Source organism: Petromyzon marinus, chromosome 28, assembly GCF_048934315.1.
Source record: "Petromyzon marinus isolate PM22_M1 ecotype Great Lakes invasive population chromosome 28, UKy_Petmar_22M1.pri1.0, whole genome shotgun sequence".
NCBI classification, from domain to species: domain Eukaryota; kingdom Metazoa; phylum Chordata; class Hyperoartia; order Petromyzontiformes; family Petromyzontidae; genus Petromyzon; species Petromyzon marinus.
This window is the reverse complement of record NC_133694.1, coordinates 216777-241987: the sequence shown is the minus strand read 5'-3', so window position 1 is coordinate 241987 and position 25211 is coordinate 216777. Positions and strand designations below refer to the sequence as shown.

General features: G+C 52.3%; 1 protein-coding gene across 5 annotated transcripts in view; it reads right to left on the bottom strand.

Annotated features, from left to right (window-relative positions):
* Nucleotides 1-1776: 1776 nt before the first annotated feature.
* PER1 (period circadian regulator 1) overlaps nucleotides 1777-25211 on the bottom strand; it is a 36809-nt gene continuing 13374 nt past the window's right edge. For 3 of the 5 annotated variants that reach the window (XM_076070207.1, XM_076070210.1, XM_076070209.1), the window contains 24 exons: nucleotides 23198-23595; nucleotides 22926-23082; nucleotides 22448-22543; nucleotides 22162-22316; nucleotides 21851-21972; nucleotides 21387-21588; nucleotides 20802-20853; nucleotides 20508-20656; nucleotides 19668-19721; nucleotides 18125-18203; nucleotides 17609-17715; nucleotides 16983-17136; nucleotides 16330-16453; nucleotides 15849-15989; nucleotides 15122-15239; nucleotides 14034-14205; nucleotides 13385-13524; nucleotides 11931-12149; nucleotides 10357-10638; nucleotides 8794-9839; nucleotides 7714-7921; nucleotides 6919-7099; nucleotides 6352-6502; nucleotides 1777-6180 (listed from right to left, as the gene is read on the bottom strand). In XM_076070207.1, the coding sequence (XP_075926322.1) occupies nucleotides 5809-6180; nucleotides 6352-6502; nucleotides 6919-7099; nucleotides 7714-7921; nucleotides 8794-9839; nucleotides 10357-10638; nucleotides 11931-12149; nucleotides 13385-13524; nucleotides 14034-14205; nucleotides 15122-15239; nucleotides 15849-15989; nucleotides 16330-16453; nucleotides 16983-17136; nucleotides 17609-17715; nucleotides 18125-18203; nucleotides 19668-19721; nucleotides 20508-20656; nucleotides 20802-20853; nucleotides 21387-21588; nucleotides 21851-21972; nucleotides 22162-22316; nucleotides 22448-22543; nucleotides 22926-23082; nucleotides 23198-23363 (4647 nt within the window). In that variant the 5' untranslated portion in view covers nucleotides 23364-23595 and the 3' untranslated portion in view covers nucleotides 1777-5808. The remainder of the gene's footprint in view (nucleotides 6181-6351; nucleotides 6503-6918; nucleotides 7100-7713; nucleotides 7922-8793; nucleotides 9840-10356; nucleotides 10639-11930; nucleotides 12150-13384; nucleotides 13525-14033; nucleotides 14206-15121; nucleotides 15240-15848; nucleotides 15990-16329; nucleotides 16454-16982; nucleotides 17137-17608; nucleotides 17716-18124; nucleotides 18204-19667; nucleotides 19722-20507; nucleotides 20657-20801; nucleotides 20854-21386; nucleotides 21589-21850; nucleotides 21973-22161; nucleotides 22317-22447; nucleotides 22544-22925; nucleotides 23083-23197; nucleotides 23596-25211) is intronic. The other 2 variants (XM_076070211.1, XM_076070212.1) reach the window with 2 other exon arrangements.

Below are 25211 nucleotides of genomic sequence, written 5' to 3'. Positions count from 1 at the left end.
ATGGCACAGTTGCAAGGGATTGAATACCAAAATGCGCGATCCTCTGCAAACGTCTTTACCACTCAGGCGTATCTGTGTACCACTGCAGATAAGTCAACCGTCCACAATACAGTACAGGTGTTTTGGGTTAGGTCGCGTACATATGTGGGTCGTTAAACCCGCCACCACCCGACACAGCCAATTAGCAAGGTTTGTCACATAGACAACATGCCAATTCGTCAGGTGCCGTGCATAAATGACGTCACGCGATTTTGGACGATTTTTGACTCCCCCCCCCCCTCGGCACACGGCGTCACAAAAAGTCAGACCCCCCCTCAAATATGACGTCACAAAGCTCTGCCCCCCCCCCCCAAAGAAATATAAAACATGCTTCAAATCGCTTTAAACTATAGTAGTACGTATTTAATGTGGCGCTGCACTCTGATGTAGGAGAAAACATTTGTTAAAAAGTCTTTAAGTAGAACGTGTTGTCTATAATTATTTAAAGTTACGCATTTTGATGTGACGTCACATTTCTCAACCCCCCCCCCTCGTCACACGTCACAAATGTCTGACCCCCCCCCAGGTGCGTGACGTCATTTATGGACGGCCCCTCACTTGAACAGCACACCGGTGTATTATAGAGCCAAGCCACAACATTTACAATCCGAGTACGACGTTTCGCCAGTAATTACAACTAGCTTCATAAGGCGACAGATTTGTGGAGAAATCCTGTCTCGTTCCTTAGAGGAATAGATGTGATGACGTCACGTGTGAGCACTTCTTGCGCGAAGTGGGGGTGGGGGGAATTAATGAATACATGGCAATGGGTATCCATTGGCGGTTGGGTTAATTTTATGGTAATCAACCTACATTATGCATCCACATTGTACTTGTACATCCTGTCGATTGTGTGTACTAAAATATATCCCTACCAACGATAATCCCTATTGAAGTATGGTGACCTGTATCAGAATGCATTTGTCATGGTAATGATGGAGACCCAATCTTCACTGGAGGCAACACGTTTATTTATAATACAGGGTCCCTGACACAAAGGGGTAATGGCCCCTTCCACCCGATACCTGGGGAGGTACAGCCTCCGGGCTACCGTGCTCTATATCACTGGGGCCACTCTACATCTCAGCCCTCCGGCTAGGGGCCCAAGGGGAGGCTAGCCTGACCCGACCCAGCCAATGTCCTCGGGGCCCGGCCACTGGCCCGCTCGGTCCCGGCCCTTAGAAGGACGTCGGGTCCGGGGGTTCCCAGGGTCCTATTCTAGGCTGGCTCTTCGGGTCTTCAGCTTGACGACCGGCAAACCCGTTCAGAGGTCCGACTTATATACGGTGGCCAGGGTCACTCCGCCCCTGGCCACGCCTACTCTCTGGAACCTTCTGGAGGGACCTGGACTATTGCGCAATCCCCCAGCCCCCACTGGGGGCCTGGGGTGTGTACCTCAGGTCCCCAACCGCTCTATGGGTTCCCTGGCTGAACGGCGTTACTTCATGCAGACCGTACTCGCTGTCGCCCCCGGGTGACCCATGGCTGGCGCTACACCAGGTAAGCAGTGGTGACCGCGTATAACACTAACACCCACTACACATTGAAACAGTCAACAGTGGTTGTTGTCGAGTGACCTGCCCAGCAAAGTAACCTAGACTCTCCATCACTGCCTCAGGACTAAACGGGATATGAGGGCCACCTCCTGTGTATTAGCGTGGGAATCCAGTAGTAGGCACAACATGAAGCACATTGCCAATACCAAGTGAGCGATATCAAACCGGCCAGACAAACGAATGTCACTTCATGACTTTATTCACGCAAATTTGTGAAAGCCACACATCCTAAAACAAGAACTCAAAACGTCAAATCTCTCAACAGCGGTAGAAATTTCCTGACGAACATTTCATTGAAAAATATAACATTGTAATAACAATAAACATGACGAGTATATAATAAACAGTGAAGAAATCTGAACGTTTGTTCACAGACAATTTGTGAAGATGACATTTGGATTCTCAAATGTCAATATTAAAAAAATGCAGCAAAACCAGGCATTAAAAACCTGCAGTTTCCCTATTCACCTGCGTAATGCACATTTACAGCATCAGCCCCTCACTTGTATGTGCAAGGACATTCACCTGTATACATGCTAAACTGATCAACTACACGTTGACACCCGTGCCGCATCGCATTCACACTGCAGATACCGTTACCTTGTTCACACACCCCCTTGCTCTGCAGGAGAGAACCTCACAAACCCTTTAAGAGACATGAGATGACACGGATAGAAAATCGCAGAACTTTCTCCAGCATGTAAATTCGATGCACTTCAGGATAAAACAAAACACCAGTGCAGTGGAAAATGGAATTCACTTGTGACCCATCTGAATGCATGGCAGTTGCTTTTACGAGTTAAACCAAGGGCCAGACCTCGTGCAGATATTAAGTGCTTGCACGTAATTTTCATCAGGATTACAAAAATAAATTCGGGCAGACATGCGTCTGCATGCATCCAGGCACAGGACTCGGTCGGCCCCATTGGGTGAAGCTTTAAAGATGTATCTAATTCACTTTTTTGCACACTTTTTTTTTACAAATACATAACTAAACACGCATACAAAAATAAAATGACTCATGTAAAGATGCAGCGCAAGTGACTGCTGTGACCACAGGCCCAATATAAAGTGTCGCGCAGTCCAACCAAAGCATCAAGTTATATATAAAATAGCAAAACCCACAAAACACATTCCCTTATCAGTGATGACCAATACCAGCAGGAATTACTTTTTTGTACTTTGTTATTCACTCCCGTTACAGTTACATCTTCACGACTATAAATAATAGTATTCATAGCAGCAATCACAATGTGCATTTCTCAAAGGCCACCTCTGGGAGTGTCCCCAAAGCCCTGTGCAGATAGGCTCATGGCAGTTGCTGCAGTTTGATTGTACAACTTTTTTAACGGCCAGAGTAACTTATCAGTGGTCAGGCCCCTTCACTCACCATCACGAGATTGCGAGTTCAAATACTTCTCAGGGAGTGGAGCGTAGCCCATCATCAATTCTTCCAGTATCGATAAAGAGAGTATCACTTCCTGGTAAGTCAAGTGGCTATCCTACAGAAAGACGGGCTCCTGCCACAGGAATGTAGACTTTCCACCACCAATGCAAAGTGTGCTGCCCTCCATTTGAGCACGGGACACTGTGCCTCGACTTGGAGAGGGCATATATTTCACTAGGCCACAACATGGTTCAAACTGTTCGTCATGGTCCAAATTGGCCAAATTGGGATGATACATAGCAAGCATCGCTCTTTACTGTGAATGCTTGGCAGCACCCTCCTGAAAGCGACTCAATTGGGCTTTGTTGGGTAAACAAGCGTAGTAGTAGGAATAATAATATTAATGGCTAGCTGTCGGGCACAAAAGAGCCCTCTAGATCGGCAGGCAATCGATCTTGTTGCCCACATTGCAGCCTTCCAGTCCCAACCACGGAGAAGACTGACGCAGACTAAAAGGCCGGTCGAAGTGTGGAGCGAGCAATCGGAGTGTGGAGCGAGCAATCGGAGTGTGGAGCGAGCAATCGGAGTGTGGAGCGAGCAATCGCAGCGAGCAATTCCATCTCGCTCCGTTAATTAGGTCACGGAAAAAAACAACACTGCATTAATAATACATTAAAGAGACAATGAAATACAGCACAACTCAGTGTCAAGCACACAACAATGAAGTCAACACAGGTAGGCCCGTGTTTCACTTTGCACACGATTGCACATCACGCTTACGAGCACATACCAGTCTACGTCTGAACGTTTGTTGTCACGCACTCTCATCACGAGTCCAGTACATCACGAATGTACATTCTGCACTACAACAAGGTCATACATACTGCTGGGGCGTCTGGTGTGGGCGTGTGACACTACATCGAGGGAGACGTACCCAAGACGACAGACCCTGCAGACCGAGGGACGCAGACGACACCAATGGGGCCATACATCACATGGTGACAATCCGTCCGATTGTGGAGACGGAGTCCCGAGTCTCTCGCTGCCTTTCTTGTTCATTCTAGCAGCGACCAAACAACCAAGCGCGATGTCCTCGGTGTCACAAGAATCTTAACGATAAATGTTTAAAGTTGAAAAGTTGTGCTCAAAATGAATGAGCACTAGACCAATTCGGGTAACTGTTGGAGGGAGACAACTGGAAAACATACCGATTGTTGAAGACACACCGGGATGAAAATGGTGGCGATCGAGAGCAGGTTGGGGTACTTTTGAAAATCTATGCTTGATAATGAATAGAAACCTACCCATCTGCCAAAAGAATACAGTTTTCAAGGAATGCATGTTAGCTGCTACAAATAGATTGTAAATACACTGATTACATAAATAAAACAAGATGCAGCATATGCAGAGAAGCATGGAGAGATGCATGCTTGGAATTCAACTGAGAGGAAGGCAAAGATCAACAGACTGATTGGAGAACAAATACAAATAAGAGACATCATATTGACTGTGGGCATGGGCCAGGACACATTGGTAAGGGTGATGATGGCCGACGGTTGAGACTGAAGATTAAATGGCAGCCCAGCAGGATAACCACTGTGGAGGTGAAGCGATGAGATTAGCTCGTGTTTGGTTGCGAGATGCACAAGGCATAGAGTCTACAGCAGTAATAATGACAAGGCCAATAAGAGCGACACAGCGAGTCGGATGGGAGCGTCTACCAGCAGATCTTGTTCTAGTTCATGGGTTCCCCGTGGCCCCCAGACCGCTAGCCGTTTTATGTCTTCTGTCCGCTTGAAATTCGTTTTTTTTGTTTCCCAGAGACAAGTTCGCAATGACAAATGAGGTAACTCGGGGATATTTCGGCACAAAAACAGTCCTGATAACGTCCAGCGCAGTCAGACAGACACGGAGGTTTATCATGAGTAACGTAGACAACCCGAGGACACTCCGGGCGAGTTCTGAAGTGATCCTCCAGTCCATGCTTTTCAATCGTGGAGATGCCTTTGTTTCCACCTATTTCTTGGTCAATCTTCTCACTTGACTGGCTCCATTCATCTGCATTGCGAGCAGCCATAACACAAGTCTCGGCCTTTGTATTTACTCATGTTGTGTCAGTCCAAACCCATAGACTGTACCCCGACTCTACTCACGGAGCCTGCCGATGCTCACCAACTCGTTTAGTCCTTTGTGCTGTGGCTGTTTTGTATTAAATCCATTCAGGAATCTGCTTAGCAACTGCCTTTTTAAAATAAAAAAGCTACAGGAGATGAAAGTGAAGAGATCCAATTCGCCAGTAATTATAGATCGCTGCCAATGCAATCACATACGTTTGAGTTGAATCAGTTCGCACACCTACCATTGTGCACCCCTGTGCTGGGCTGCTTATGGAATATGAATCCAGTGGTCTCTTCGCCTGGGCATGTACATGCACATTCAAACACCCATTCACAAAGACACATACTTGCCGTGTGGGTAGCGCTGCTTGTGGGCGACTGCTGTGGCCAGCCCAATGCACGCCTGCGTTCAAGGGAATCCGCGCCACACAGGCACATCCACCTTTGTCTGCGCAGCGCCACCAATGACACGGCAGCAGCTGGGCACACGATTTATATCGAGCCGCCCTTGCCGAACGACCACAAATGAGCCACGAAGATCGTAATGAGATTGCTGCCAACGCAGTAACGGTGCACAGGTCACTACGCTACTGTCCACCACGGTGACACTCTAAAGCACGGGTAAGAATTGTTCTGTCAAAACTGAGCTGCACTTTGACCATTCCTCAGAGTCGTTTAGACTGCGAGCCTCACACCTTGCACCACCACGCTACTTGCACGCTGAGGGCCGCGCAAATTCAGAGGATGCCTCCGACTGCTGCTGCTGCGCTCGTTTCGCCGGTGACGCAATTTGTCCTCGCTGCTGCCAGTCCCTCCTCAACACCCCCGTCTCCATGGCAACGCCCTCAGAGGCCTGCGCGGTCTTGTGGGCCGCACGCATCGCCGCAGAAACGGTGCCGCCAAACGGAGCTGGCGGCGGCGGGGGCAGCAGCATGGGCTGGGGTGCCACCGTGCCGGCCTGCTGGGCCACGCCCGAGCCCTCCTCGCCTAGTTCGAGCATCCCACCATCGTCCATCTCGTGCGTCTCCACGTCAAACGGGGCCGAGGCCTTGGTGCTCGTGGTGCTGCCGCACTCACACACCTGGCAGCCATGACGACAAAACGTTACAATCCACACTGGCTTTCGCAAATGCCGAATGACAGCACAGATACACAATGAAGGGAAACACGCAACGGTCTCGAGATACATTTCGAATTATATTAATGGCTTAGTAATCGGGATGAATGCAGTGTTTGGGGTGCAAAATCGCACCTGGATGTTGATAGCCACGGGGAGCCCTCCTTTCTTGAGCCATGGGTGCACCTCACACAGCTCCCGGCGCTGTGCTTCCGTGAAGCGAGGCTGCAGCTTCTGCATCTCCTTGAGCTTCTCGCGGTCCTCCTTGAGAACGGTCTCCACGTCCCTGCGATAAGAGAGAAAACGGCTGTTTCTCTGGCCTCATTGCTTGATAACAGACCCACCCACCACCCCACCCGCTCGCCCAACACTCATCTTCCCACCAGCCCACCCACTTATCCACTAACCCACCCGCTCACCCACAAGAGCATCTGTTCACCCACCAGGCTGCCCGCTCACCAAAAAGCCCCTATGCTCACCTACCAACAACAACGCACTTGACTTGTGCAACACTGCCCTGTCCAGGCCTGCCCATCCAGTATTATCAACTCACCTTAACTGAACTGCTTTATTATTAATATACACTATTTACCCAGGAAAGCCTCCAGGAGTCCCAAGACTCTTTTTCAGCAGGATGCTGACAAGTTTTTGCAGTTGGGAGTGACAGTTTCTACGTGTTTTCAAATAACACCGTTGACTCACCGGGAGGGCAGCTGATAGGTCATCATGACTGACTCGTTGGTGTTGGCCATGAGCAGCCAGATGGGGTCCTGCAGCAACAGCTGCTTGAACTTGTTGTCCTCCTCCCTCTCCTTGCGCTCTTTCTGGTCAACCTCCGATGAGTCATTGCTTGCAAAGTACTGGCTGGTGTTGCTGGTGCTGCCTGCAGGTGACCCACACACGAGGAGTCGACATAAATTAACGCCGCTGCACAGGAAGGTGCTAACACCACGTCACAAAATAACCAAGCAGACGATTCACCTCCTTCCATGTCCGTCTCGCCAAATAAATATATATAATACCATGTCAGATCACCGAGCCAATTCATTTGGGTTCAAATGTGGATTTCAATCAACCACTCGTTTCGTCAGATAAAAATTGCATACGTTTACTCAGAAAAGCTTCACTGAGTCTCAAGACTTTTTCAAGAGGGTCTTACCACGTTTTTGCATGAGGGGGAAATATTTCTGTTTAAATTTAAATCGAGTAATTTGCAGGTACATTTTTTTTAATTCAGCAAATTTGGACCATGCCACCAGCACACAACAGCCAACTCTTTTCGAATTACGTTACGGGATATTAACGTCCACTGTGAGGTAATTAGATGGCCTGTACGGTTAATGCACCACCCACAGGGCAGCCTGTTGGACATGAACCGAACTGCTGCAACGAGTAGAGAATGCGCCACCGCCGCATCAAATCACCGCCCCATGTTAGTCTCCGGTATCGATTCGCTCGAGCGTCCGCATCTGCGTGGAGGCGAGTCCGTGCGCTCACCTGTGCCGCTGCGCGACGTGTCGCAGGCGTTGGAGCCGCCCGAGCCCGCGGAGCCGAGCGAGCGCGAACCCGACGACCCCGAGCCCGAGGACCCCGAGCCCGAGGCGGCCGAGTCCGTGCCCGAGTGGGAGTCCTCCTGCAGCAGCAGGTCCAGGAGGTCGCTGGAAGTGGACATTGTGTCGTTGTTGTTCCCCTCTTCGCTGGCATCCTGGAAAAAAATGAAGCCGGATGCTGTAGGGGGCTTACGCATGCATAACAATACTAATAATTACAAACACAATTTGTCATGCACGTATCTCACGAATTGAAAACAACATTCAACAGAGAACTCGGAGGCCTGGAGCCAGAGCTCAAAGTCCTTCGTATGCGGCCTGAACCACTGAGAGCCTGAACAGGTGAGAACTAATGAGAGCCTTGAACTGTCATTTGAAGGTGGATGCTGCAGGGATGCTGAGCATGTGTAGTGGGAGTGCAGCGACGGACAAATGCCACTTTTCCAGGACAGTCCTGGGTACGATGAGGAGATTATGGGCACAGGATAGCAATCTTGTCCTGTACCCTTGCTTTAATGGGGAGCCAGTGCAAAGACTTCTGTGAAGCCATGGAAGTCATGTGGTCATGCCTAATGCCCACGATAACACGACACAGGTTGCTTTGAAGCCGCTGTAGTTTGTTGAGCTGTTTTTATAATGTGTGAATAAGGATGGCTTTGCAATATTCAAGGCGAGGGCCTACAACGCTACAAGCTCGAGTGTTCACAGTGGCTGTAGTCAATGGTGGGCAGATGTACCATAAGCCCCTAAGATGTTTTAACTGTGTAGAGGACGTGGTTGTCGAGTGAGAATGTGGAGTCCGAGGTGATACTGAGGATTTTCAGGTGATTTGAGAGATTGATGGTGGAGCGAGTCATGGGTGAATTGTGAGAGTGACTCCATGGTGAGCCCTTGCCTGGTGCTTGGCTACGGATATTTTTCAAGATTTAGGGGGAGGTGATTTGACCAAAACCATTGCTGTGAGGTCCAATTTATGAGGTTGAGTGGGCCCCTGAGTGCTGTGCATCCCGCACGCCGGGCCCCGTACCTGCTGCTCGCCGGGCTGCTGCTCAGCGCCGGCGCCACCATCGGCGCGCTCATTTGCGCGCGGTGTCGCCTCGTCCAAGTTGAGGAGGTTGAGCTGCAGTGGGGAGCTGCACCGCGATTGGTCGAAGAGCGACGGCGCCGAGTCCTGCTCCTCCAGGCCGGGTGACAGCGGTGCCGCCAGCACGCCCGGCGTGGAAGCCCGCGATCCTGCAAGTGCTGCCGGCTCCACGGCCGCCAGCAGATCCGCCGCCTCCCCCATGTCCACGTCGTCCACGCCCGGCGCCTCCTCCTCTTCCTCCTCCTCCACGCCGGTGGTGATGATGTGCTGTGGGTACCGCCCCGAGGAAGCCGGCGCCGATGTAAGCGACGACATCATCGGCATCGACGCGGCCGGCGTGGCCGCGGAGGCCTGGGAAGGGTCGGCGATCAGCCCTGGCGCCCCCGCGGAGGCCAGCGCAAACGGCGGCAGAGTGTACACGGCCGGCGCGGGCCCTTGCGCAGACCCGGCCACCTGGTAGCAGCCGGCGGCGGGCAGGAGGTAGTTTTGCGGCATCATGAACGTGAGCACGGGTGCCAGGTACGGCGGCACCGTTGCTGCCGCCACGGTGGTCGCTGGGAACTGGGCCTCGGCAGAGACGGGCTGGAAGCCGGGCAGCACGGGCAGCGGGTACGACAGCTGGTAGAGCCCCACGCCCTGCGGCCCCAGCCCCGGGGGCCCCACCGCCACGTGAGGGGGCAGGGAGGCCACGTGCTGGCGCAGTGGGCCCAAGCACTCGTCCGAGGGCAACCAGCTCTGGCTGCAGGCCGCCACCTGCTCGACGGTCGGCTGGAACCGGGTGCCGGCGGTGGCACGGCGCTGGAAGGGCGTCTGCGCGTAGGTGGAGCCGGGCCCGCTGTCTGACGACTCCTGCTGCTGCTTCGCTCGCTTGGGCTTCGATTTGCTGAGTCGGCCGGAGGTGCCGGCACCGGTGCCGGCGCCGCTGGTGCCAGCGCGGCGCAGAGTGGGACCGCTCACCTTGGAGCTCTGATGAGACAGGCCGTGGACGCCTGCACGCAGAGACGAACAACACACATACATTCCCATTACAAATTAGCACAGGAACGTAACAGAATGTATATTTATCATCATCATCTTTATTATAACTACTACGCTTATTTACCCATCAAGCCTGAGTACTGTTTTTCATGAGGACGCTGCTGAGGTTATCAGTAGGGGTAAACTAATTTTATGCGTTTCCTATTTTATTAATTTGCGAGTAATTTGGAACATTTGGAAAGTTTGGACCTTGGCGCAGGCACAATGTCCAAGTCTTCTTCGAATTATGTCACAGCATCTTTATCGTTTTGAGTGAAGCAAATGGCGCGTACTATTTTTGATGAATGCATCACAGTATCGACCCAGCCGGCCTGCCGGATTCAAAACGCGAACCTTCTTAACACGCGGCGACTGCGCCACCACTGGAGGCCAGAAGGGCAGCAGCAGTGAAGGAGCAACACTCCATGAGTTGACCGGGGTGGGGTGGGTGGAGGTTGACAGGGGGAGGGGGTGGATGATTGAGGTCACCTCTGTCGCGTGAGCGGCCGCGGTGTTGGCTCGGTAGGCAAAAGCGGTGCGGGGAGCCGAACGCCCAGAAGTTGGTGGTGCCGTCGCGCGCCAGGAAGCGCTGGATGTACGTCTGCTCCTCCTTGAGCGTGTGGGCCGACAGCACCTCCTTGGTGAGGCCCACCTTCTTGTACTCCTCCCTCTCGCGCTCCTTCTCCGGTGGGGGGGCCGTGCCCCCCTTGCCGGGCATCTCGGGAGGGTCTCCGCCCCCCATGTTGGGCGTGTCCTCCAGAGCTGCGATTTCTAGATGCGCAACGACGACATGTCGATCCATCGCTCAAAATTTGTGCTTTGCACGCATAGAATTGTGCATGTGAGACTCGGTTATTTGCGGTTTAGCGCAAAATGTATTCATGCCATATGTTCAAATCACACGAGGCCAGCGGCTCTCAATTAAGGGGGCCTGTTAGGGTTGGTGCACGCTGCGCGCACGGATACCATGCAGGGGACATTTTTTATGTGGACAGGGAACGTTAACGCCATGTTGCCGCCGTCAAAATGAACGGGTACGCGAGGTGAAGTGGCAGCCTCTCTCACATCACGCTGCCTGGAGGCATTGTGGCCTGGGTATTCTGGGCGACACGAGCGAACAAATTGTGCAAACAAAAAAAGCAGCTATACAAAGAAAATGGTAAAATGGGACAATAAAATAATAAAATCTTGAATTAAATGGTGGCCACTAACTAGGACAATGTATGGAATTTCCAGGAGATGAATCGTTAAACCACATGGGCCATGTTTAGTTTTTACCCATGTTATAAATCGTGAGCTATGATCATTTAACACGCAAGTTCTCAGCCGCTTGTCATCTAAGTGCTGTTTTCCGAGCTGGGCCACATTATGAACATCAAATTGAATTGGAGCATGACCTTGATACATTTCATGGGTTAAGTGAAGCTGGTTTAATAGCAATAATCTTTGCATTCATAAGGCATTGCTGAAATGCCTCAGCAAATCAAAGCACCTTGCATCACATTTTATCTAAAAAATTAGAAAGGTACCTTCAGTGGCAGCTGTACCCTGTATGGCACAAGGTGACTCAGCACCGCCATGACAGTGAGCATTAGTTTGCCAGTAAGGGGGCAATTATCGCTGCCGTGTGTATAATTCTAATCAAGTAAATTGTGGTGTAAATTTGGAACATGACACCGGCACACAATGGTCTACTCATTTCCAATGATGTTACGGTGCATATTTAATGGTTAATACACTTGCAGAAATAACCGGTGCGGCGTATAAATTTGAACCGCAAATCTCTACAACAAGCGGAGAACACGCTACCTCTGGGCCACATCACCATCCACATTGTGCTGCAACGACTTTTCCCAACTGAGTCACGGGCGGCTGAAACCTGGCATTGAATTCTAGCAGTGCCGACGATCTGCCAGCGGTTACGAGCACCTCCCGAACCTCCTCGCCACATCAAGCAAACGGCAACGTGACCACGTAACGTTTCGTGAAGCAGCTGCCGCTAGGTTCCCCGGTGCGTTCGCCCACTCGCCTCCCTCGAGCGCCACGACAGCGCAGTGCCGTACCGGAGTCGGGCGGCTGGTTCTTTTTGTCGCGGTCGCCCACGTGAACGATGGTGCTGCTGTAGCTGCACTGACTCGTCACCGACATGGCGCTCTCCGCCTTGCTCAGGGGCAGTGGCAGCGGGGCCAGCGGCGGCGGAGGCGGCGGCGGCGTCGCCATGGCGGGCGGCGCCACCGGCTCCACGGGCTCCACCGCCATCTCGGGCTCCGCCTCCATCACTGCTGCCGCCACCACCACGAGAGATTTGGTGCCTTAGTTTTGCGCTCCAGAGTTGATGGAACGCAGTGACGCGCTACGGAAATTCTAGGATGATCGCCGCCACCAATTGTCACCGGCAACAGGTTTACTACAAGGCTCGACGGAATTGTGCCTAGCCAATGAGAAAAGCATCACGCAAGTGTTTTCATTGGTTAGCTGAATTACCTCTGACTAGTTTCTGATTGGAAGTCGGCACCCTAGGTGTCCACGTGCAATCAGATTGGTCCAGATTTGGAATAAAATTTAAAGAGTAGAAAATCGTTGAGCAATTATTGCCGGTGACGATTGCTTGCGACTGTCGCCCTCGTCTACCATGGCCGTCACGAGAGATGCGTGGCCTTCGAAACAAAACGCACAGCCATGTCAATCCACTGCTGGATGAGGGCCTGCCCACGCCATGTCGGTACTGGGGTTGTTTGATTCTACTTCACCACTCCGATCAGTGGAGGTTGGCGAAGGCAGGGCTGGTCCAGTTATCACTCACCACCGATGTCAGCCATGGCCAGGAATCGAACCAGGCTCGGCAGATTTGTAGCAAAGTGTGCGAACCACTATGCCATTGCTCCACACCACTCAGCCGTAACCCGAATTTGTCAATGAATTCCAGATGCTGATGGTGCTTATGAAAGCAAGCGGGAAGTTACCGAGTTCACCAGCAATGTAGTTGGTGTGCAAAAAGGATAAACTAATTCAATAATAGATATGTCGATATGCTTAATAACGATCGGGTGAATTGACTGCGTTTATCGCTAAGAGAGGCTCGTCTTGTAATCGCTATTTACTGAATACATTTACCAGCACTATGTAGGAAGGCAGTCGTGTTCGTCCAAGAGGGACGCTGGCCGCTGCCATTGGAATGTGGAATGTACTCCACTGGCAAAAGGCTGCCACTGGAGCCTAGTGTCCTACCCCCATGTGAGCAGGCCGACGCATTGCCTCGCTTGTGACTTGTAATGAATACGAGCAGGGAGGCCACGTGGAACCTATGCCACGATCACTTGCCAATTCACCAAATGTCCTCGAGCTATTTAATTATCCCAAAAACATATCCCCGATGTTACTTTTGTTACGAAAGCACCGGCTTTCCTACATCAATATCGGGTGCCAAGAGGCAACGGTGCCAGGAAGTTTACGGTAACTGCCGAGAATAATCGCCACGCGCTGTGGTATTCACAGGCGGCTGCGGCCAACACCTCACCTTCCGGGTCCATCTCGGCTCCGCTCGGATCCTGTGCGGCCACGTCCGGCTTCTCGTCGTCCGAGGTTGAGGAGGAGGCCTCGCACAAGGCCGGGCACTTGCGCTTCTCCGCCTTGGGCACGTTGCAGCTCTCCAGGTATCTGTGCGCACAGCAACATGACGCAACGTCAACATGGGTGGCCGTGTTCATCATGAACCGGCGTGCCATCATTCTACTTTGTTGATGCTCGTTTACCCAAGCCTTGCTTAATACTCCCTTTCAAGAAGGTCCTGCCAAGTTCATGTTGTAAGGCACGATGTTGCCATGGGGATCTCTGTTGAGTTATTAATAGGTTATTTTGCAGCATTGAGATGTTTTGGCCAATACCAGTGGCATTGTCTGAAATATTTAGCTGCAGGAGACAACTGAAGAACCTGGAGGAAACCCATGCAGAACAGATAGAGAACCACAGCAAGGTGCCCAAGTCGGATATTGCAAGAAGGCCCTTCTTTCTGTGGGGCACGAGTGTCACCATTGTGCCACTCCCGCCACGACCAATGAATGTGTCGTTTCTGTTTCTCCAAAGGAGGTCACATTTAGATGCTTTATGAAGCCACATCACCACCACACCCTACACTCGGTATGATAGATGCAAGAGGGCGAGCGTACCGTATGATGGAGTAGAGGCAGTTGATCTGCTGGTAAGACGGCATGGCCGTCTGCTCCTTCTTGCCGGTATCATCCGTGACGGCTCTGGTTGAGCGCTTGCGTCCGGCCCGCGGGCATTCTTGGCCCATCTCCAGCACGGCCTTGGGCAGCACCATCCGGCCTTGATCTCCCACTGCGAGGGAAGGGGCAGCAGGAGGTGGCAGAGGCTTGTGTCATATCCACTGCGCCGAACGCGGACACCACGGGGCCGTGACCCACAATCGCTCTTGGGAACAACCCTGCTCGGAGCCAGCACGGATGACAACCTGGGTGCAGGGTCTCTCTCACAGGCCTTTGCAGTTGTGTGTACAAATGTAAGAAGCCGTTCGACAGATTTGGGTGTGTGTGTGCGTGACTGTGTCCAAAGTTAATCGTTTAACTGCATACCGAGTACAGTAAAACCTTGGATTGCGAGCATAATTCGTTCCAGAAACGTGTTTGTAATCCAAAGCACTCGTATATCAAAGCAATCGTATATATCTGTTGTGATCACGTGACGCTCGGCAGACAAAGCATATACGTATTACTTGTATTGCAAGACCTTGCTCGTTTATCAAATTAATATTTATTTTAAAAAAATTGCTCGTCTTGCAAAACACTCGCTGACCAAGTTACTCACCGATGTAAGCGACGACAAGCTCTGTGGGGTTTTACAGAGATGTGATGATGATGACAATGAGGTCCCTTTGAAGAACTCGGGCGCTTTTGCATGTGACCCCTACCCTGTGGCACTCTCTGCTGCATCGGATAAGAGAGGGCCTGTCCATGGAGAGTTTTACATTTTCACTCAGACCCACCTCTTTAATCTCGCATTTCCTGAGTTTAAATGCACGTTGGACAAGCTAATAAAGTTGAAAATGGATTCAGATTGCACTTTTATGTTCGTGTACAAGCGTTGTCATGCATTTTTAAAATCGTGCTATCTTTAAGGATGAATAGCGATTGATCACGCTGATGACAAGTTTAACGATAACAAAAACTATGATGACGATGGCAGTGGCGTGAAGCGGGGGTGGGGGGGAGGGGGTAATGCGAGAGGGGGGCAGCACCTTGCGCTCCCAGCTGCTGCTGCTGCTGCCGGCCCAGGGGCTCCGGGAAGCGCTGCTGCTGCTGCCGCCCGGGGTTCGTCAGCTGCTGCACGTCCACGCAGATCTGGGCGAATGACATCTGCATAGCGTGTGGCGGTGGGCAGCGTGAGCAGGGGAGAGGGATGGAGGGGGCCACGCAAGGACACGCACGCACAGATGCGCAAAGGGCACCGATTGGTTTCTCGCCAGACACAAATCCACATCCACCCCCCTCACGACTTTCTCACCAAGCCCCCCTGCAGATACGAGATTCACCACCCGGGGTGGCTCAGCAGTGGAGCGAGTGGCTCACAATCGGACTATATCTCAGGGGTCGATAAAACGAGTACCACATTGTGTGGAAGTCAACAGTGGTTGTCCTACAAATTGACTGTGGCCTGCTCACAGCCAACCTAACCTATGGAGAGACTCTCTCGCGGCCAACATCAGCGACGAATATCTGAACTTGTCCTTGACCTCCCCTATGTAGACGCAGCCTTACACGAGTATCTAGTAAACATTGGCACTAGGGAGAAAAAAGCAGCCATGTGTGGCGCTGACCAAACCACCACCAGCACGTGTGCTGTGCTGGCATCCACATAATGGCAGCTCCCTCGGCAACCTGCGCAGGCTATGCGGGAGATCTTTGTATCTGTGCATACGTGCGTGTGCATGTGTTTGCGTGCGTGCGCCTGGCGCCGGAACGTACGGGTTTGTCGGCGTGGCCGTCATCAGGTGCAGCGCCGGTGCCCTCGCTGGAGGAAGCGAGGCTCAGCCGGTGCCCGTGCGAGTCATGCCCGTTGCTGCCCATGAGGCTCCCGTAGCCGCTCGAGCCATTATTGTGCACAGGCTGCGGGCGGGCAATGCGCAGACGACATGCAGACGACACGCAGATGTCACGCCGTTAGCAAGAGTCCGCGAGGGCCAGCGCGGCACTGTGTGTGCACAAGGGGAGTCAGGCGGGAAGTCACGCGCTTCGTGAAAAGTTATTCACAGTGAACATTGGGAATTTTTTTTTTTACAAAGACTGGATTGGAGAAAATAAAGGCATAGACATAAATGAAGACAGGAATAACGATCTCAGATTTGCCGATGACAGCCATGGTAACAGCTGCTGGAAATTAACAAGAGGAAAAGGAGGAACCTAACAAAGACAATGCACAGAGGTGCGCTCAGCATGCAGGCCGCACCTGCAGCAGGAGTTTGTGGATCCTCTCCTGGATGTCAGCGACGTCCGAGTCCGGAGCCCGCGGCTCCACTTCGCCAACCACCGCGGCCGCGGGGCTCGCAAACACGTCCTCGTTGAGGGGGCCTCTGGGGGATGGGGAGAGGGGCCAGAGAGGGGGGACACAACAGGCAAGGGGGTCACGTGGGGCGCCGTAACAAAAACAAAATCCTAACCTGCGCGCTCTGCATGAATGCCCAACGCTGCCGCTACATTATTCCCCCAGGCCTGTGATCCAGGACTTTGGGAGCAAGGGCTGGTAGATCAAGCAAATTGCTTACAAAACTCCCAAACCCGCTTTGCTGCAAGGTGGAAATAAAAAAAATGGATTCTTAAATCCAACTGTGTGATGGGTTTTCTCCTGATTATCCAGTTTCCTCTCACACGAAGCCAACTCTCATTACGAACGTGGAATGCTTGGCCAAACATCCACAACGTAGTGGGACCCCCTCCTAAGAAAAAGTGGCGAGCGTCGACGAGGCTCTCCCGGGCAAGTGCAGGCCCCGTGAAGCCCCCGTGTGGGCCACCCTCCCTCCGCGCCTGCCTTGCGCTAGCACATCCATTAGCCAGGCCCGGCCCTGCGCCGCGAGTCCGCGCCCGTTCGACCGGCGGACTCACGTGCGGACTTTGTGGCGGCCGATGATGAAGGCCACCTTGCGGCTCCACGGGTTTACGAAGCTCGACCAGCTCGTATCGATGGTCACATAGTCCCCGTTGTACGAGCAGAAGCGGAATGGGGAGTGGTCGAATGGCTGCCCCACAAACTTCAAGACTGTCGGTGGAGCGGGCGGACAGGAAGATTGACAATGTGACAATTAGACATGGCAGATAGATGAAACACGTGTGGATTGCGCACAAACACGCATCTGTATTTTTGATGTCTATGAAAAGTATTATAGACAGGTCGTGATGTAGGTAGGTAGATGGGTTACAGGTAGATGGGCAATCTTTATTACCAGGAAAAAGCACACAGTCTGAGAGCAGGAGTCTCCTTTTCAAGCCAGAACTGAATATTTGTAATATGTACATGGAAACAGATATGTGTTGTAGCATTGAGCTCTCATTTGGATCTCATAGAGACAGAGGTAAGTAAATGAGCTTTGTAACCAAGGTGGAAGACCATTGGTGATAATGAAGGAGCCCTCAGTGCTAACAGTGGGAATGAAACACGTCTCTGGAGTGGCACTAAGGGCTCTGCCGGTTTCTGGGCGGTTGTCCCCAACCCTGGGGTTTCCCGCACTCACTCTTCTTGTGCACGGCGAGCATCAGGTGCCGGTCGTTGGGGTGGATGTACGTCAGCATGGGGGTCCCCACTAGGTCCTGGGGCAGGTATCCCAGCAGGGGGATCGCCCTGTCCAGAAGGAATGGGGACACAAGGGCAGGAGGGTGACGTCAGCGAGAGGGTACGAGACAAAATGTGTCACACCGGTTTTTATTTCAACACCGTAACTGAGCACAAACCCAATGGCTCAAAAACGTCGAGAGAAGTCTTCTGGCATTGTGTGACAGCTGAGAAACGGCCAGCATTTACCTACACACCCCACGAGGGGGCCTTGCGGGTTCTACGCTATGCCTCAACGGTAACCATAGCAGAATAATAATATAAACTCTAAATAACAGATACTCGGACCCGAATTAAGTTCATTTATCGCGAACTTAAGGAACAGATTTTAATTCACTTTAATCAATGGACACCAGCGGAGAGCGAAAGTGGTAGCGATGTCAGCGAGCGAAACTTCGTGAGCCCTGGCAGCGCTCACCTCTCGTCCACGTCCAGGAAGACGCAGCCCGGCGTGTGCGTCGTCGTGAAGATTCGCTTCTCCGGGGGGATGCGTGGCGCTGTGAGCACAGCAGGACGGCGCGGGTCACGCACCATACACGGCAAAGGCGCAGCCCTGCAACCACTCGCTCACGACACTGCTAGTAGAATGGCCTTCGCTCGAGGGTGCTCTAGACAGCCCCTCCTGAGGGTATTTGGTCTACTTTTCGACGTTGAACAGACATGTTGGAAGAGGTGGGCGTACCCACACTTTACCCCACCACACGTACCCTCCCGATCGGCTGTGCCATTTACATCGCTGGGTGCACAGTGGTGGTGGCTGGTTGGGGGGGTTTAAGAAACTTGCGCCATTGTTTCAACTGCCGCCCCGGGAGATGGAATGAAACTGCCGACCTGGGGATTGCAAGTCCAGTGTGTGGACCGTTAGGCCATGGCCGCTCCCTTATACCCTGTAGAGAGGTCTCTATGGGACCACTCCTCAAGGAGCTGTCTTCGTTAGATTTAGTATCAAAACTGTGATAAAGCTCAACATAATACCAGTCCCAGATCTCCGTACAATTAAACTCTTGCCAACAATCCAAATGTGAACACATCAAAAGCCGCTGAACAGCAACAGTGAGCATATTTATTTTACGAATACAAAGAAGCAGTCAGTCAAATGCACAAAATATAAATAAGGGACTAGACTTCAACAAGGGCAGGGAGACAACAGCACACATAGCTGAGGGAAGGGAGAATCAGACGGTGGGGGCAGCACAGAATTAGTGACCTCCCACTGAACGGATGTTAACTGGGGGTTTCGCCTTGGTTGCTGGAGAAGAGAATGTACGGAGAGTCGTAGCGTGAGATGAGAGGGGAGAGGTAGGCAGGGGCAGGTCCACAGAGGATCTAGAAGATGCCGAGTGTGAATTGTGTGCAATTCGGAGGCGAGGGGCGTGGGGAGGCTGTAGAGGAGAGAGCTGCAGCCGTTTTTGTTTGGTGTTGTGGATAAACACCTGCACGTCAGTCATCACAAGCTGACCATCGCACTCATGCGCTCGTTCATTTGATCAGTGGAGGAAGGGCCAGCAGATTCATATATTCTAAGCTATGACCTCTGAAAAGACCGGTCATGACTCTCCTATTCCGTGCGACGCTACAAGCAGTCAGTGGGAGAGAACATATGCACTCCATCAGCGGGTTCCAAGAAGTGGCCGGACCTTTTTAAATCGAGTAATTTTAAAATGTGTTGATTTGCCGCCGTTGCATTTTCCTGAATGGGAGAAGATTTTACAACAGCGAAAGTTGAAATTCCGATTTCTCTCATGTCCATCTCAAAAGAAGCACTTGGTTACATCATGGATGATGTCACATGACATACGCCAATGATGTCCAAAAAAAATGTGCAATCACTAAAGGAAAAAGCCATTCGGGACTTGTGTCCGTAAAAAATCTCAACAAGCGTAGCAAACGCTATTGATTACCGTGCATTGCACAGGCGAACTTCAGCGAACTGTAACCATGCATCGCATATTTCCACTTACTCTTGATTTGTACGTTTAAGAGCGTTTCGGATACTCCTAGCCAGCGCACTTGTTCTATACACCAGACAGAGGATAGACGCCGCAACGACAAGACACAGGCGAACATGTGAACGGGCTATCCGCATGGGCGGTTGTGGAGAGGGTGGTGGAGTTCTTGTACTTGGGCAGTGTGCTCAGGGCCACCTCCAGTTTGGCATTGGAGGTCTCACTTCAAAGCAGTTGAGCGGCACTATTGCTTAATTGGCTGTGTAAGGTTTTGTTGAAGTCGTCTGGCCCTGCAACGTTACATGAGGCTCCGGGTCTTTTCGGCCACATTTATTCCTTCTCTTCTCTAAGGTTGTAACATGTGGACTTCTTTAAAGGAACATATGCACTGGCTTGATACATGTAGGCTCACCTGCCTACGTTCCATCCTGGGTTTCACCAGACTGGATTGTGCGAGCTCACAGATCCTTGAAAGATCTGAACACAGTCCCATCAACAAGCTCCTCCAGCAGGTGAGGCTGCATTGGTTGAGTCACTAGACCCGCGTGCCTAGCCGTCGCATGCCCAAACAGCTTCTGTTTGGCTAGATAGAGAGGGAGCTAAATGGGTGCGGCATGGCCTAGAGAAAGAAGAACCGATGCAGTACAGGAGGATGAGGACGTGGAGCTGAGTGGACTTGCCGATGGCCGGTACCAGCAGTGTCAAGGTCAGCCTCTGTGGAAGAGGCTCGTGACGGATGCTACTGGTCGCTTGGTGTTGAATAGCAGTGGTTGATGTTGTTGTGTCTGTGCACTGCAGCTGTACTTTGTTTGCAGTGTAAGTACGTGAGGAGTAGAGACGGCGCCGCGCTCTCACCTTCGTAGCCCGAGTGCACGCGCTCAGCAAGCACCAAGCAGCATGGCTCTCCACCCGCGTCGGCGCCGTCCTCGCCCTCGCGAACCTTCATGAGGTACGGGGTGAGCCGGAACGGCAGGTACACCGCCTCGTCCTTACTGCCGCCCCCCCTGCACAGGCAGTGGTGAGCACACGTCATCATCATCATCATCCGCGTCTTCATCAACAACATCTGTATCATCATCCCCTTGTTTTAAAACATGAAAAGAACACTCACAGTAACTTATTAAATAACGAGTGGGAAGTGGGTCTCACCGGATTCGGCAAAAGAACGGCTTCTCCTGGGGATATTCAAACGCAGCAGCAGCTGTGGATGAGACCACGAGGTTAGCCTTGCCGAGGATCTCACCTCGCGACATTGCAGCACCACGCGATGATCAGGGTCAAATGTCTGGACACCTCGCCACAGCGAAATACGGTCAATGCACGGATCCTGATGCCAGAATGAGCACAACAGATGCTGTGGAGAGTTGGGCCCCGGCCCTATCGTAAATTCTGGAACTTGGCCAAATAACGAAGTACCCCTGTTAAGTCACCATCTGGGAGAGTGCCTCCTGCCTTCATTCGTTACCCACCGCATGACTTGCGAAGCAAGCATCGCTCGTTATCCGCACAGAGTGCGACGCATCCTATAGCGTCATGTTAAATCTGCGTCTTTTGACCGGATGCGTTATTGCGTCCCTCGTGGCTGCGCATGCCGGGCAGCCGCCTCGACCACCCGCCATGCCCGCGGGCGCCCATTGGTCGGAGGAAGGGGCAGGCAGACGGGCGTGGCGAGGCACGGAGGGCGGCGGGGATAAGCGGCAGGGGGGCGGCGGAGCGCGCGGTGCGTCGCCGTACCGGCCTCGTGCATGCTGCCCCATGGTGGGAGCTTCCCCGGCGCCGTGGCGCTGTAGAAGACGCTCACGTCCTGTGGCGCCAGCATCTCCACGAACTTCACATCGGACAGCAGCTCCTTTCGACAGCCGAGCGTCCAGGCTGTGTGCTCCGACGAGAACATCATGCGGCCCGAGATGAGCGACACCACCATCGCAAAAGTGTCCTGTGGGCCACAGGCGACGGCAGAGCTCGGCGTCAACGGCGGCAACAATGGCAGTGCAAGGGGGGGGGGGGGGGCGGTAATAGGGAACCCCCGTGCAGGATCGCTCGACAATCTATGTTCGTCTTGGACCCAAACTTTGCAGCCATATTTGTAAAGTTCTTGAACCATTTGCTGTGTGCGGTGATGAGGTGTGGTTATAAGTGAGCAGGTATGGAGGTATGGTTATGAGAGAGTGAGCCATAGAAGAGGAGGAGAAACTCACGGTGCTTTTGGGTGTGTACTCAGAGGTGATCGTCTCCAGCTCCTCCATGGTATAGGTGCCGATGTCGAGCGTTGCCGTTTTCCCATCATCCACCGTCCACAGCTGGTAGTACTCCTCGTTGGCTGCACCACGGGGGGTAGGAGGGGCACCAGGGTGGGCATTTTAATGGCAGCGCGTCACACGCAGCACACGGTTTTGGCCAGGGCACAACGAGCGGTGGTGAATGCGCCACCGCAGGGCCACGTATGAAAAACATCCACGGGTGGGCGAGCGGGCGGGCGACCGGTCGGGTGGGCAATGCGATTGCTCACCTCGAATCTGCTTGATGCACGAGACCGCGTACTGCAGCGTCGCCAGCGTTGACGACTTGCCCTTGACGCGTCGCTCAGGCGGCAGCCGGGCCTTCAAGTCCTTGAGTGTCTTGAGCAGGGCCTTCTGTGTCTTGGCCTTCATCGACTGCTCACTGCTGCTCAGCACAAACGCATGCATGAACGTGGGTCAGCGCAACAGCAACGAGGGAATGGTCGGCCTAGACCAGATGACCAACTGACCGACTTGACTGGCTTACTCGGTCAGCTGGCTGAGAGACGAGCTCACCTGCAACCGGATGTGGATGGGTGGTCTTGCTCGGAGCTGCTCAGGAGACTGAAGGCATTGGAGCTGCTTGGAGGAGACGGGCTCTGGGAATTTGAGCTGGAGAAAAGAAAACACATGCAGATCATTAGCAGCCATTTTCTACCCACTGCTGGGAAAAAGCTGTTGGCACCTATGCCGACCGTCAGGCGCTGCAATAGTTTTGCAGCAAACTGCGGTTTGCAGGCAGTATGAAGTCTTCCTGTTACATCGCAAAACGGTGCTGGAAAGCGCCATCTGCTTCACACCGATTACAAAGTTAGAGAATGACCGCAGTCCCTACTGATGAAACTGGAATAATGATGTGGAATTTACAAAAACAACTGTTTCATTTTTTAAAATAAAACTGCCTTATGAGGGGTTTCAGCCCCGGTGGCCGGCCGGTGCGTGCTCACTTCCCCCTACATCCCCCCGCTACCCAGTGTCTCCGACACGGCCTCACCTCTTGTTGCTCTCGGACGTGAGCAGCATCAGCGCAGAGTCCTTGCCGCTGCCCCTCGAGCGGCCGCTGGAGCCGGCGCCGCGCGACGCGCCATCATGCGACCCCGTACCGTTCGACTCGCTGCCATTGAGCTCATCGTTCCCGCTCGAGTCGTTCCCTGCGCGGGACAGAAACGGAAGAAGCGTTCGGTAAGCGGACGCCGGCGGCCAAAGCGTGGGGACGTGGCGGGGGAGAGAGGCTGCAATCGTGCGCTAGGCCGCGTCGCTGCTCACCCTGCGAGCCGTTGCTCTTCATGTCCACGTCATCGGCCGGTGGTCCGGGCTCCTCCTCGTGGTCCCTCGGATGTGACGGTTCGTCGTCGCGACGGCAGGGGTCGTTGCCCGCGGTGCCCGCCGGCATGGCCATCGCGTCGCTCGCCTCGCACTGCTCCGTGTCCATCGGGAATGGTCGGCACCGCTTTCGGAGCAGGATTAGCCTCTGGGCACCCGCGCCGGTAAGACAATTGTTGTTTTTTTTAGTCAAAATCACGAATCGCCTCTGGCTTGGATTTTATTGACTTTATCAATGGTTATCAAGTGAAATGAGTTTTAATTATTTGTCGCGGGTGTCTGTAAATGGATGGCCATCGTGCTCCTGGTCCCCACTGGCAGAGTGCCGTGGTCACTCCGATCTGCAAGGCACGGTACGGGGGCGGAGGGGAGAACGTGTCAACGCAGAGCATACGCCCGAGTTGTCGTGTCTAATGTGGGCTTTTGCGTGGCAGTTACAGAAGGCAACAAAGTTCCACCAAGTTACCTGTATTAGAGTTGAACCGTAGAGCTCGAGTGTGAAACAACTTAAAACGAATGCCACCCTGTAATGGGACCTGTACAGCAGTGCGTGTGCAGGTGTATACATGTGTACTGCAGACACCTGAAGTCAACAAGGCAAAGTGCTCAGATGACCAATGAGGAATTGGTGCTCATTTCCTTGTTACAACCTAGAGCTAGTGGTGGAAACTCCACATTCTTATGGTGGGGGCGAGTCTCTGCATCGGACAACCACTGTTGCCTTCTCCACTACAAAGTGGTACTGATTTTATCGAGCCATGACATTATCAAGGTGATGATGGTCACGTTCCCACGTCAATCACGCAGGGACCACCACCCCTGCGCTCGCATCTTTCATGACTCAATTGCAGAAGCGGGACATTTAATTTTTTTATGCCGTTTCAGAGTAAATGTCAGTTTTTTATTTCATATTTTTATGTCGGTGGTGGTCTATTTAGAATGTAAATGTGAGGAAAATTGGATGGTTTAAAATTGTCCACAACCGTTATATATAATTTTTCTTGTGTAAATGCAATTATTCCTCTCTCCATGACTCGGGGAAAAGTTGTCAATGAGCCTTCACCTGGCAAAACAAATTGCGATAAACCGCACTGCTTAAAAAAGGAAAATAGATTAATATTATAACAAAGCTTATGAAATACATTTTAGAGTGCAGCAGTGATTGATTGCACATTTTAATTGGTGTGCCAAACCCTAAAAAATCAGCTCTTTAAATTTCGTCCTTCACAAAGGGTACGTGCGATTGTGTCTAAAATTCAATTTCCGATATCGACCTCGGCCATTGAGCCGAGTACTGCCAGTGGGGAGAGGATCTCTGCTCCTCGTCCCGGGGCCATGGCCACACAGGGGGGCTCTCGTGTCCATCTTCCCTCGTGCTCTCGCTCGCTGCCTCTTCCTATCGCACGCGCTCTCTCTCCATCTCTTCATCTGCCACGCATGATACGTAGGACTCACTGGCGTCTATACCGGCCGCAATGTAGCACCATACAGCATTTGAAGTTAAAACTGGACCAAGAAAAACAAGAGATTCCAACTCTAAGGATCATAATTGACATTTGGGAAAAACCACGAAATGGTCTAGCCAGATGTATTTCATTCAGACCCTCCACCAGCAGACACAGACAAACTAATTACATGGCATGTGTACAAGAACTTAGCATACCAATTACTATTGTTTCAGCTCACTCTGATCATTTGAAGAACAATTTTCACAGCCAACTATACAAGACGCTCAGCACCATCAGCATGAATGATGCTGTACAAAATACATTTTTTTGTTCACGTACACTATGCAGCAGGCAGCGAGTCTGCTTTGGTGACACAGCCCCGCATCAGTCACCAAGGGTGGTGGCGAAATTTGAACCGGTGGCCCTGTGCGTGGTAGTGACAAAGTGTGCCAAGATAGCCGCCAGGCTTGGCCCATTCTCTGGCTACTGGGCTGAAATCATCACCCTGA